The 12,154-nt window shown below is 46.5% G+C and overlaps 1 protein-coding gene across 2 annotated transcripts in view; it reads right to left on the reverse strand.

Annotated features, from left to right (window-relative positions):
- Elapor1 (endosome-lysosome associated apoptosis and autophagy regulator 1) overlaps nucleotides 1–12,154 on the reverse strand; it is an 87,405-nt gene that overhangs the window by 12,338 nt on the left and 62,913 nt on the right. For both annotated transcript variants that reach the window (XM_059266097.1, XM_059266098.1), the window contains exons 8-14: nucleotides 7,415–7,503; nucleotides 5,802–5,979; nucleotides 5,050–5,178; nucleotides 4,417–4,507; nucleotides 2,653–2,758; nucleotides 2,277–2,414; nucleotides 677–940 (exon numbers count right to left, since the gene is read on the reverse strand). In XM_059266097.1, the coding sequence (XP_059122080.1) occupies nucleotides 677–940; nucleotides 2,277–2,414; nucleotides 2,653–2,758; nucleotides 4,417–4,507; nucleotides 5,050–5,178; nucleotides 5,802–5,979; nucleotides 7,415–7,503 (995 nt within the window). The remainder of the gene's footprint in view (nucleotides 1–676; nucleotides 941–2,276; nucleotides 2,415–2,652; nucleotides 2,759–4,416; nucleotides 4,508–5,049; nucleotides 5,179–5,801; nucleotides 5,980–7,414; nucleotides 7,504–12,154) is intronic.

Here is a 12,154-nt window from a genome sequence, read left to right on the forward strand (position 1 = left end):
AGGGTTCTGTATAATAATTGTACATACTTTGCAGATAAACGGAGCAGGAGGCTCTGGAATTTGAGGTCACCCTCAGGACTACATAATGTTTAAAGTCAATCTGGACTACATGGGACCTGGTCTCATAAATACATAAATAAATTTTAATAAGTGAATAAAGTGTATTTTCTTGGATGTGAAACTTCACGGGGCAGTAGCACTGTTTTTTCCACACTGGATCTTTCTGTCCATTTGTCTGAGAAGCCCCTGATGGAGGTCAGCCATGCCAATATGTATGTCCTGGCAAAGGTTAACTCACATTCCCAAAAGAGAGGGGGCAGATCGCCGTGATTACAGGCTGGATTGGACTAGGCTGAATTTGAGCCACAGACCCCACAATTTCTTCCCTTCAGGTCTATGCGCAGATGCCAAATAACCCTCTGGACCCCAAGGTCACTAATCTCCACCCGATGAAGATGAAACTTGTCTACTTCAGAGGGAAGACAAGATCTCCTGCTAAGAACTCACCACCCACAGTCACACCTGGTTGGTGTACTTCACAACAACCTGAGCATGGGATGGGGTGGGTGTTGCTAGGGGGAGCATGTGGGTATCAGCCCCTTGAGAATCCCATCCAGAACCCAGCACCCACCCAAGCAGAGGGCAAGGGTCACCATGTGTGGCAGACTGCTGGCACCTTATTGTTCTTGGTCCCTGGGCCACAGGACACACAGGCCTGTGCACCATAAGGCTGGTGAGCTTTCAGGATGGTGTTAGGAGGGCAGAGGTGGCAGGTTCCAGAATCTCGGTCAATGTAATGGCCAGCAGGACAAGAAGTGCAGGAGGAGCCCAAATCAGAGGCTTCTAGGGCACAGGGGCGGCAGTAGGAGGCCACACCGCCCATGACGTTGGTGACGTTGATGGAGTAGATCTTGGCAACATCATTAGTGTACTTTCTGCCCTGGAGACGAGGAAGCAAAAGCAGAGAAAGGAGAGGCCTGGGACAGCAGCAACTGCAGAAATAGCAGGAACTTGTTTTTATTTTGACTTTATTTACTTGTGTGTAGGTGTATATGGGTGCATGTGGATGTGCATGCACATATGTGAGCACGCATGTGGAAGCCAGAAAGACACCAGACGTTCTTTTATCACTCCCCACCTTATTTTTTTGAGACAGGGTCTCTCACTGAACTGTCTCGTGTCCTGGTTTTTACATGGGTGCTAGAGATCCAACACGGACCCTCAGGCTCCTATGGCAAGAACTTTTCCTGACTGAGCCACGTCCCCAGCCCCAGCTTACCCCGTGATGCCTAGGAAGAACCTGGGCAGCATCTTTCTCACTTTATTTAGTGGTGATCCTTTGTATGCTAATTAAAATTAATAATATTAAAAATAAACTGTGGGTTTAACTTTTAAAAGACAATGGCTTTTAATGTGTCATTAACAACAAAACTAACCCACTTCAAGTTCCAGGGGGAAATGCCATGCACCAGGGAAATTTATAGATGATTCTACATGTATTATATTAAATTCTATAAATATATGGGGGCAGGGGAAAGCAGAGGTGGGATTTTCTTTTAAAAGGAAAAAAAATCCAGGTATTTTAAGAGAAAGAAAGGCTAGGGCTGGGTGTGGTAGCACAACCCTATAATCCCAACCCTCAGGAGGCAGAGGCCGGAGGATCTCAAGGAGAAAGGCAGTCAGTCTAGGCTACACTGTAAGACCCGTCTCTAAAAACAACAGAGAGTGGGGGGTCGGACCGAGAGCAAGAGCACACGTATGCATGAGGGATGGGGAGAGACAGAGAACGCACACGCTCCAAGACTGGGCTATCTCTGGGTAACAGGGTAATGGGTGATTTTGTTTGTTCTTTTTTTTTTTTTGGTGACAGGGTCCACTTTGTAGCCCAGGTCAATTGTGTTTTCTGCAATAAATCTGTATTATTTTAAGTTAAGAAAATAAAGGTTTGTAATAGAGCTCTGGGAAGGCTCAGGCTGGAGGATCGCAAGTTCCAGGTCAGCCTGGGTTACATACCAAGACCCTGTCTCAAAAATGAAGGAAAGTCAGAGTGATGGTTCTTAAAAATAGCCACAGATCTGGCTTCAGCCACGGTGGAGACTCAAGGAGGGACAGATGATTGAAGGTACGCAATGCGATCTTCCCTGGAAATCATTTAGAAAAGGCTACACTAAGCATTCTGCTTGGCTCCTGAAGATTATGCACTCAGAAGCATGCATGAGCTCTTGCCAGGATTCCTCCTATCTCACAGACTGCATCTGGGATGGAGAGGGACTCACGGTTTCATGAAGAGTGGTCCTCTGGAAGGCCCACGTGAAGCTCACGGTAGCGTTCTCCTCGATGGTGTAGGTATAGGACTGTTTGCCTTTGGTGCCTTTCCACGTCTCCACAGGAGTATTGGTCCTAGAATTCATGCCCTGAGCCCAGGATAGACAGGTGAGGAAGGCGTGATGGCTAATGAAGCCAGCACTATCCTGCAGACTGTCGTCACACCTGCCAGACCTGTCCTGAGTACTATGGAGTCCCTGGTAGTCACTCTGGGCTCTTGCCCTGTGGGATCCCCATAATGGTTGTCCTTTACATTGCCTTACTGCTAGGGCAAGCTGGGCCAACTTTTCCCTGGAAGCCCCCAGCTGGCTCAGAGAAGAAACATACCACCATGAAGTAGAGCTCACAGTTCACAGAACAGATGGTCTCGAAGACAAATGTGATCCTGGCCACCTCTTTGTTCTCTGTGTCTGCCATCACTGACTGTGGAGGTCTGTGGGACAGAAACTGAAAGTCATCACAGAGGCCAAGCAGTGCTATTTAAAGAGTCTAGACAGCAGAAAGGGTCAGGTTGAGGGTCTGGGAGTTTTTTGGAAACAGTGGGAACCAAGTTCAACTATGCCACCCAAGCCTTATGACCTTGACCTGGCCAATGTGTAGCTCCTTTGGCTAATAAATGCAAGTGATAATTATCTTTATCTCACATTATAGTATCACTATCCAACAGTATACAAGGTGTGAATATATTTTTAAAAAATGCAGTAAGAACAATCCTACTCAATATTCTTGCCTCAAGTAAAAATGAACTATATATGGGCTGGAGAGATGACTCAGTGGTTTAGAGCACTTGTTGATTTTGCAGAGGGCCCAGGTTCAATTCCCAGCATCCATATGGTGGCTCACAACCATGCATAGCCCCAGTTCCAAGGGATCAACCATACATAGCCCCAGTTCCAGGGGATCAAATCCATGAGTATATACAAGTGTGTGTGTGTGTGTGTGTGTGTGTGTGTGTGTGTATGCAAAACATTCATACACAAATGAATCTAATAAATATTGCATAAAAAATGAACTGCACATGGTACTGTGGTCTTATTATTTTCGTTTAAATCTTTTTAAAGATTTATTTATTTATTTTATGTGTAAGAGTACGTACTATCTGTATGTATGCCTGCACACCAGAAGAGGGCATCAGATCTCACTGCAGATGGTTGTGAGCTACCATGTGGTTGCTGAGACTTGAACTCAGGACCTCTGGAAGAATAGCCAGTGCTTTTAACCTCTAAGCCATCGCTCCAGCCCTTCTGTGGTGTTATTTCTTAGTCTCTAGGACTCTCTCTTTTGTTGCGAGGAGAAAAAGATTCCAGCAGCCAGCCAGTGAGAGAAAGGGGTAGGCCAGTACAGCATGGGCAGTGCGTTTGTTTTTCTCACTGCTGTGATAAAACACTCAACAAGGAGCAGCTTCAGCGGGGGAGGGTTTATCCTGCCTCGTGGTTTCAGGGGACAAAGTCCACAGGGATAAAGGGCAAGTATGGAAGCGGAAGCATGTGGTGGCTGGTGCATCCACAATTGGGAGGCAGCGAGACCCATGCCGGCATGCCATTCACTTTCTCCTTTTCAGTCAGTCTAGGACCTTGACCCGCATAGATAGATCTTCCTCCTTAGTTAGACCTCTCTGGAAATGCCCTTCCTGACATACCTAGAGATATGTCGCCTAGGTGATTCCAAATCTCAAACAGACATTCAGAATTAACCCTAGGGGGGCAAGGTTCTCTGCAGAAACTGCTCAGTAATTTGGGGCATTGGCTGCTCTTGCAGAGGATGGGGGTTTGAGTCTGAGCATCTACATGGTAGCTTGCAGTTGCCTGTAACTTTAGCTCTAGAGAATCCAGTGTCCTCTTCTGGCCTCTCATGGGGCATATACATACATGCAGGCAAACACTTCATACACATACAAAACAAAAATAAATGAAAACTAACTAAGAACACGTGCTAGTATACAGTTAACAAGGCCGTGGTGTGCTCTGTTCTGGACTGATACCTAAGTGAAACAAAACTCAAGTCTGGAGCCCTCTCCATGTCCCATTCTCAAGTCTGTGGGATTTGGTGGAGGCCAGGCTGGCTCCAGTTCTCCGGCTTTGTATTCCTCACCTAAATCCTGGCACAACTAGAGTGAGAATCATGAAGTCGTTGTCTGAGGCTCCAACAGCTGTGTAAATGTGGTCACCAGCCACCTCCCAGCCTGGAAAAGGAGAGGGAAGGGTCAGTGCCCTCAGGCCGGGGGCAAACGTGTATCGGGTGACTCTCGAGATAATACCACTGTCCTTCAAGGTATCCAGACCTGGTGCTTATCCAGCGTTCTTCTTATCTACCTTCCTTCCTTCCTTTCTCGCTTTCTCCCCTGCCCCCTTTCTTGCTTCTCTCTAGGCAAGACCTCACTCTGCAGCCCGGGCTGTCCAGGACTTGTGGCAATACTTCCGCCTCAGCCTCCTTTGTTTTATTTTTAATATTGTTGTTGTTTCGAGAAGGATTTCACACTGAGACCAGCCTGGAACTCACTGCTGCCTCATATTTGCAGTAAAGCTCCTGCCTCGGCCTCCTGAGTGCTGAGATTACAGGCCTGAATCACCGAGACCGGCTTGCCCATGTTTCTCCTCGCTCCAAGTCTCTGAAACTAAGCAGTGGTAGCTGTCTGTTGAAAGGAGTGGGACTTTCCAGGGAACGGATGGTTCCCCGCGGGAGTACAAAGAGTAGTAGCACGGGGTGGAGGGAGGTGACAGTCACCTGTCAGGCCTTTGTACTCAAAGTTGATTCCGCTGAGAACAGTAGTTTCCATGTTGGAGGGCAGCGTGTTCCACCATTTGTACTCAAATCCCACTGCAGGCTCCGTTCCTGCTGGGCAGTGGGCACAATCTAGGGGAAGCACAAGGACCCGTCACCCAGGAGGAACCCAGCCGCTGTCAGACAGACAGGTGGCAGCCACGTGGTGGGCGGCGGAGGGCTGAGGCTAAAAGACAGGTCAGAGGGACTCAAAACAACACGTTCAGATTAGACACTGACCAGTGCTCCAGCTGCCCTTTCTTATCAAACGTTCATTTTGACGTACCTTTTAATCTTACTCACGCACTTCCCTCGATTCCCACATCGTCATCAAATGCATTTGTTCTAGCAGGTACACGGCCCCCCTCCCCCAACTCCTTTCTGCAGCGTATCTTACAGATTGCGATGCTGTCCAGTTGGTTGTCTTAACCCATGGACTGTCTAGTTAGCATCTTTGTCACATGCTGGACGTCTCTGTTGTGAAGACTGAGTCACGTTTGCAGATGCAGTGAGGCAGGAGGAGGAGCAGGTGTTAAATCTGACCCTGACCTACAGACCCCTAAACCTGGTCCTCAGAACTGGCCTGCCCTTCACTGACCTCGGAGGACAGGCAGAGCGCATCCGGCTAGCTCCTCTGGGCATTCATTCGTACGGCCCACCCAACGGCCAATATCGGGATGGAGAGGATGTAAGAAACAGAGCGACGGGACTGTTACCAGAGCCATTGGAGTAGAAGCCGTAGGGGCAGGGCTCGCAGGTGCTGTTGTTGGTTTTGAAGAAGCCTGGGTTGCAGGGTGGGCATCGGGTCTTCACCCCAGAGGCGGGCAGCTTCACTGCTCCCTCCAGGTCCTCACCACAGATTTTTGGCATGGCCCATTTGTACATGAGCTGTGTCTGCAAAGATGGATTAAGCCAGATTCAGCATTGTTATAGGATTTAGCCCATGACCAGAACAAGAGCGCTAGGGGATGCTGGAGATTTGGGCAAAGATAAGAACTCCAGAAATAGTAGAGAATTCTGTTCTGGTCACATGTTTGTACCCAGCGACTGTCTGCCAAATAAATGTTGAACAGAGGAGGAAAGGTGTGTCTAACGAGGGGTCTATGATAGAGGAGATAGTGACCAGTTGTCTTCAGGAAAGATTTGTTGACTCTTGTCAAAAAAAATCTTTTTATTAGCTGAGCATGGTAATGCATACCTTTAATCCCAGGCAGAGGCAGGAGGATCTCAGTAAGTTCTAGGCCAGCACTGTCTACATAGTAAGACTGTGTTTCAAAAAAAAAAAAAAAAAAAAATCAAAACAAAAACTCACCCTCACCCTCTTCAATATTTGTTGACCATTGAACAACATTTTCAAAAAGGCTTTCTCTGGATGCTCAGGCCTGTTCTGTTTTTTAGGATTCTCTCAGGCCCTGCACATCACCTCCACTGCCTTATGGGAGTGGGGCCCTCTTTCTCCTCTGTTTATTGTTTTCCCTTTTTTCTTTTGGTTTTTCGAGACAGGGTTTCTGGAACTCACTCTGTAGCCCAGGCTGGCCTCGAACTCAGAGATCCGCTGGCCTCGAACTCAGAGATCCGCTGGCCTCTGCCTCCCGAGTGCTGGGATTAAAGGCGTGCGCCACCACCGCCCTGCTCGTTTTGTTTTGCGAGACAGGGTTTCTCTGTGTAGCCCTGGCCATCCTGGAACTGGCTCTGTAGACCAGGTGCTGGATTAAAGGTGTGTGCCACCACGGCCAGCAGCCTCCCTGCGGCCCTGTGAGCTCTGTGGGAGTGGGGATGCAACTCAGTCATCTCTGGTCCCCAGCCGGACACATCAGTTCACACAAGCATGGCTTGTCAGCCCAGGGACAACCAGACTACAAGGAAAGTCTTTTCCTGAGGGGAAGGTCCAGTGTGGGTGGGGGCTGGGAGAAACAGTGGGCACTAAAACCAGTCAGGCCGTTCTCCAGGGAGTCGGAAGTAGGGAGAGACTCCCGCTACTCTCACCTGAAACAGCCAGAGCATGAGACTGAGTGATCTCTGTGGAAAGCAGCAGATGTGGATGGGCAGGTGGGGCCCGGGGGTAAGCGGATGGGAGAGACCAAGCAAACGAAAATGGAGAGGGTTTGAAAAAGAGCACGTGTCAATACTGAGTGATACACACAGGCAAAAGGGGAGTCTGACCAGAGCACGAATGAAGCCATGTCCTTTGGCCCCTCCCTAGCCTGGGTTCATCACGCAGGTTTTGGGGGGGGGGGGTTTCTCCAATATCAGTTTCAATGACCAATGGAGCTTGAACACTGCTCAAGTCCAAGGAACAGGGAACAGGGGCTCCAAGCGGGCTACCCACCTCTCCGTTAGCATCACAGGCTGTGTGGGTATAGAAATAATCCTTGTCTGTGCAGGGTGGGCGCACTTTGCAGGTGGAAGATCCTTTTTCTAAATGACCAAAGTGAGAAAAAAAAATATTTCAAGTCACATAAGAGAGCAGGGCTTGTTGTCACTGGCCAGTGACCAGTAACTCCCCAGCCCATGGGCGTGTCACCACACAAACTTCCAGAAAGTGTCTGCTTTCTGTTTTTATTTGTTTGCCTTTTCCTCCTCCTCCTCCTCCTCTTCTTCCTCTTCTTCTTTTTGGACAGGCTGACCTAAAACTCACCATGAAATCTAGGCTGGCCTCAAAAAAACTTGAAGCATTTTTTCTGCTGCAGTGTCTTGGAGGGCTAGGGTTACAGGTCTGAGCCACCTTGCTTATCTGGGCCTTTTATACTTCAGTACAAAAGTATAAAAAGTATAGTTTTCTGCTGTGGGATGTTCTGTATGTTAAATGTGTTGCTCTGATTGGTTCATAAATAAAACACTGATTGGCCAGGAGCCAGGCAGGAAGTATAGATGGGACAAGGAGAGAGGAGAACTCTGGGAAGTGGAAGGCTGAGGCAGGGAGACGCTGCCAGCCGCCGCCATGAAAAGCGAGATGTAAGGTACCGGTAAGCCACAAGCCACGTGGCAAGGTATAGATTTATAGAAATGGGTTAATTTAAGATATAAGAACAGCTAGCAAGAAGCCTGAGCCATTAAGCCAAACAGTTTAAATAATATAAGAGTCTGTGTGTTTATTTTATAAGTGGGCTGTCGGACTGCCGGGGATTGGCGGGACCCAGAGAGAAAACTCCAGCTACAGTTTTCTTAAAACTTTTTTTATGTATCTGTGTAAGGGTGTTTGTCCTGCCTGCATGTATGTCTGTACACCACATGTGTGCCTGGTGCCCAAGGAGGCCAGAAGAGGGTGTGGGATCCTCTAGAACTGGAGTTACAGATGGTAGTGAGTCATGGGAATCAAACCTGGATCCTCTGGAAGAGCAGTCAGTGCTCTTAACCACTGAGCAATCCCTCCATGTCCTATCCTAAGACCTTGTCTGAACATTCTCTTAGCATACGACCAGCATGAAGAAGACCTACAATGACACTCCCTTCTCCACAAGACCACCCACCTAACACAAATAAAGTTGGAATTTCCATGGCCTCAAGATGAAGGCGCCTGACTTCCCTCAGCCTCGTCATCCTAGCTCTGACTTTTGCCTTAGCCTGCTAAGAAATGCTATCAGATTTATCCTACTCTGGGAGTACTGGGGTTTGAACCCAGGGCCATGCATATTTTACCACTGAACCTCATATCTTTACCATTTTATTGGGCTCTTTGTGTTCCTCTTATAATGACACAATACCATGAATCTCTTACGTAAGAACTATTCCAATGAATCCTCCTTAAAGCAATGGATTTCACGTTTTCATTTTGTTTTGATTTTAGAGACAGGGTCCCGAACCATAGTCCATTCTGGCTTGGAACTCCCAATCTTGATGCCTCAGGTGCTAGGAAAACAAGTGTATGCCACCACACCCAAGATCAAATACCTTTTTAGAAGCTGGGCCGGGCATGGTGTTGCAGGCCTTTAATCCCAGCACTCAGGAGGCTGAGGCAGACCAATCTCTGTGAGTTCCAGGCCAGCCTGGTCTACATAGTGAGTTCCAGGGTAGCTAGGGCTACAAATGTCTCAAAAGTCAAACTAATTCTTTTTTGAAAATTTTAAGAAAATAAAAGATTGGAAAGAGAAAAAAATATGATCAAAAAATACTGTATGAAATTTTTTTTCTAAAGAGAAAACAAAGCTGTTTCTTTTACCCAGAAAAATATGTATAATTCATGCAAATTTAAAATTTCTCTCAGGATTTTCTTTCTACAGAGCAAAAAACACCAAGGACAGGTAGCTGGTGCAGTGGTTAAAGGGCAAATGTCAGGACTGGAGGTCTGGTCCCCAGAACCTACGCTAAATGCCAGGTAGGTGTGAGGACCCACCTGTAATTCTAGCACTCAGAAGGCTAACTGAATCAATGCTCTCTGGGTTTGATTGAGATACCCTGTCTCAATGAACTGGGCAGAAAGCAGTGGAGGAAGGCTCCCAGTGTCAAACCCTGGGCCCCCACATGTGTACGCACGTGTGCCCGCACATACATGAACACAGACGTGTGTATGCACACACATGGGGGGGGACAAATTAAAACACACTGCTTGGTGGGATTCCCCATTATACTGCCCCTAACTACTGCATCCACTACTAATATGAGTGCTGTGTCCTCTGCGGATGAGCATTTAACAAGGGTGAGGCAAGCTCTCCTTCGGTGTAGTACTTGATCGGCAGCCGTGGTGTCATCAAAGGAGATTGCAGCTGGCAGATCCAGGTTTGGGTCCTGATTCATTACTTAGTAGCTGTGTCACGTTAGGCAAATTACTTAACCTCTCTCGGCTCTCTCAACCAAGGAGCAGGAGAAATAGTGTCTACATTGCTAGAGCCAGTCCATGCCTGGCCTACTGTGTATGCAGACACTCTCAGAATGGCAATTATGGGGGCTGAAGAGATGGCTCAGCAGCTAGAGCATTTGCTGTTCTTTCAGAGACTGGAGTTCCAATCCACCCACATCGGGCAGTGCATGACTGCCTTCAAGTCCAGCTACAGAGGGACTGCTGTTCTCTTCTAGCCTCCTTGGGAACCTACATGTAAGATCAGATACATCCACAGAGATACACACACATACATATAAATAAACAATAAATATTCTTTATAAAAAAGAAAAGAAATGGCAGTCACCATTATGGCCTACAAGCTTGCACACATTTTATTTATTTTTTTTTATTATTTAAGAATGATCCCAGAATGGTACCCAGCATGGGGCCCAAATTTCCACAAAGGGCCTGAGAAAGCTGAGAAAGAGAGAAAAACAAAAAAACAAAAACAAAAAACAAAAACAGATGCAGCTCCTTTAAGAGGCACCTGTGTTCAGCAGAGCACTTGAGTAGCCAGGAAGCTAAGTAAAAATGCCTGCCACAGTGCAGATATCAACTTCCTGGATCTGGGGCAGTTAAGTGCAGCTCTCGGTTAAACTCAGCTCCCAGTGGGTTTCAGGCTCAGCTCTGGAAGACCTGAGGACAGGGCAGAGCCAACCACCAAAGCCTCTTGGTGGAGGGTCTAGCTATTGCTTAGCAGTTTAAGGATTGGCTCATGTGGTCAGAGAATGTTTACAGGTACACAGTAAAACAGGTCCAAGACCAAAAAAAAAAAAAAAAAAAAAAATTAAAAAGGTTACTGTGTGCATAGGTGCTTAAAATAGAAAAGAAAATGGGTATAGACTGTCATAGGAACAAATAAATAGCTTAAAAATAATTAAGTAAAGTCTTTAAAGAAAGAATAAAATAATATAAAAAGAATAAACCATGTAAAGATGGGAAATACACAGGGAAGTTGGAACCTGTATGGTGTTTTGTTGACTCTGAATTTTTGAATGCTGATGAGTGAATGGCAGCTACAGAGAAACATGGTATTGTAGAAGAAACTATCGAATTAAACCAGCCTAGGTACTTAGGGGATGTCTTAACATTAAAGTGGAATTCAGAAAATGTATTGCCTTGGGAGAGACGTTATGCTTTTGTGTCCACAGGAAACAAAAGACTGTGGATTCCTTCAAAATTAACAGAGGTCAGATTTGATTGGGGGAGGCCCCTGAAAATCTTGGCTACAGACATAAAGAAATAAACCTAGAAAAACTACAAGACAGGTACTGTGGGATGATCCTTCTGTACACTGTGAATATGTATTGCTCTCATTGGTTGAAAATAAAGCTGTTTTGGCCTATGGCAAGGCAGGATAAGGTTAGGCAGAAGACTCAAACTAAGGACTCAGAGGAAGAGGGACGGAGTCAAGACAGATATGAGCCGACTGCCCAAGAAGCAAGATGCCAGAGAACCGGTAAGCCACGAACCATATGACAATAAATAGATTAATAGATATGGGCTAATTTAAATGTAAGAGCTAGTTGGTAATAAGCCTGAGCCGTCAACCAAATGTTTATATATATATAAGCCTCTGTGTGGTAATTTGGGAAGCAGCTGCGGGGTGTCAGGACAAAAAGACTCTGCCTCCATTTACAGACAGGTACTGTACATGCTGATTTCTTGACATGGAAATAGCTCTGAGATTGGATGATACATGATAGATCTTGTTGGTTACAGAGTCCTCATGACTTATTATTACATGCCATCCTTTCATATGGCATAAATGAAGGTTTGGGGCCGGGCGGTGGTGGCTCACACCTTTAATCCCAGCACTTGGGAGGCAGAGCCAGGCAAATCTCTGTGAGTTTGAGGCCAGCCTGGTCTACAAAGTGAGTTCTAGGACAGGCTCCAAAGCTACATAGAGAAACCCTGTCTCAAAAAACCTAAATAAATAAATAAATAAATAAATAAACGGAGGTGTGGTTATACAGTCCAAACTAACTTACAAAGTTGATAGAGTTTTACCTGTTCAAACATAAAACAAAAAAGTCATCTTTGGTTGGCTTGAGTACAGTGAACAGTCCATACTTGTGTTAATGCAGATATGTATGTTACCCTTGAACGTTTGTGTGTTTTCAGAGCAAGGGGACCAGACACCAATGAAAATGGGTGGCCCAGGTGATTCAGCCTCTCAGAGTTCCTATATTGCAGTTTCTTCAGAGTTCTGCATTCAGAACTTCAATATTGCTAACTGAGATGATCCAG

The sequence above is a fragment of the Peromyscus eremicus genome, chromosome 6 (genome assembly GCF_949786415.1).
Source record: "Peromyscus eremicus chromosome 6, PerEre_H2_v1, whole genome shotgun sequence".
In the NCBI taxonomy this organism is placed as follows: Eukaryota; Metazoa; Chordata; class Mammalia; order Rodentia; family Cricetidae; genus Peromyscus; species Peromyscus eremicus.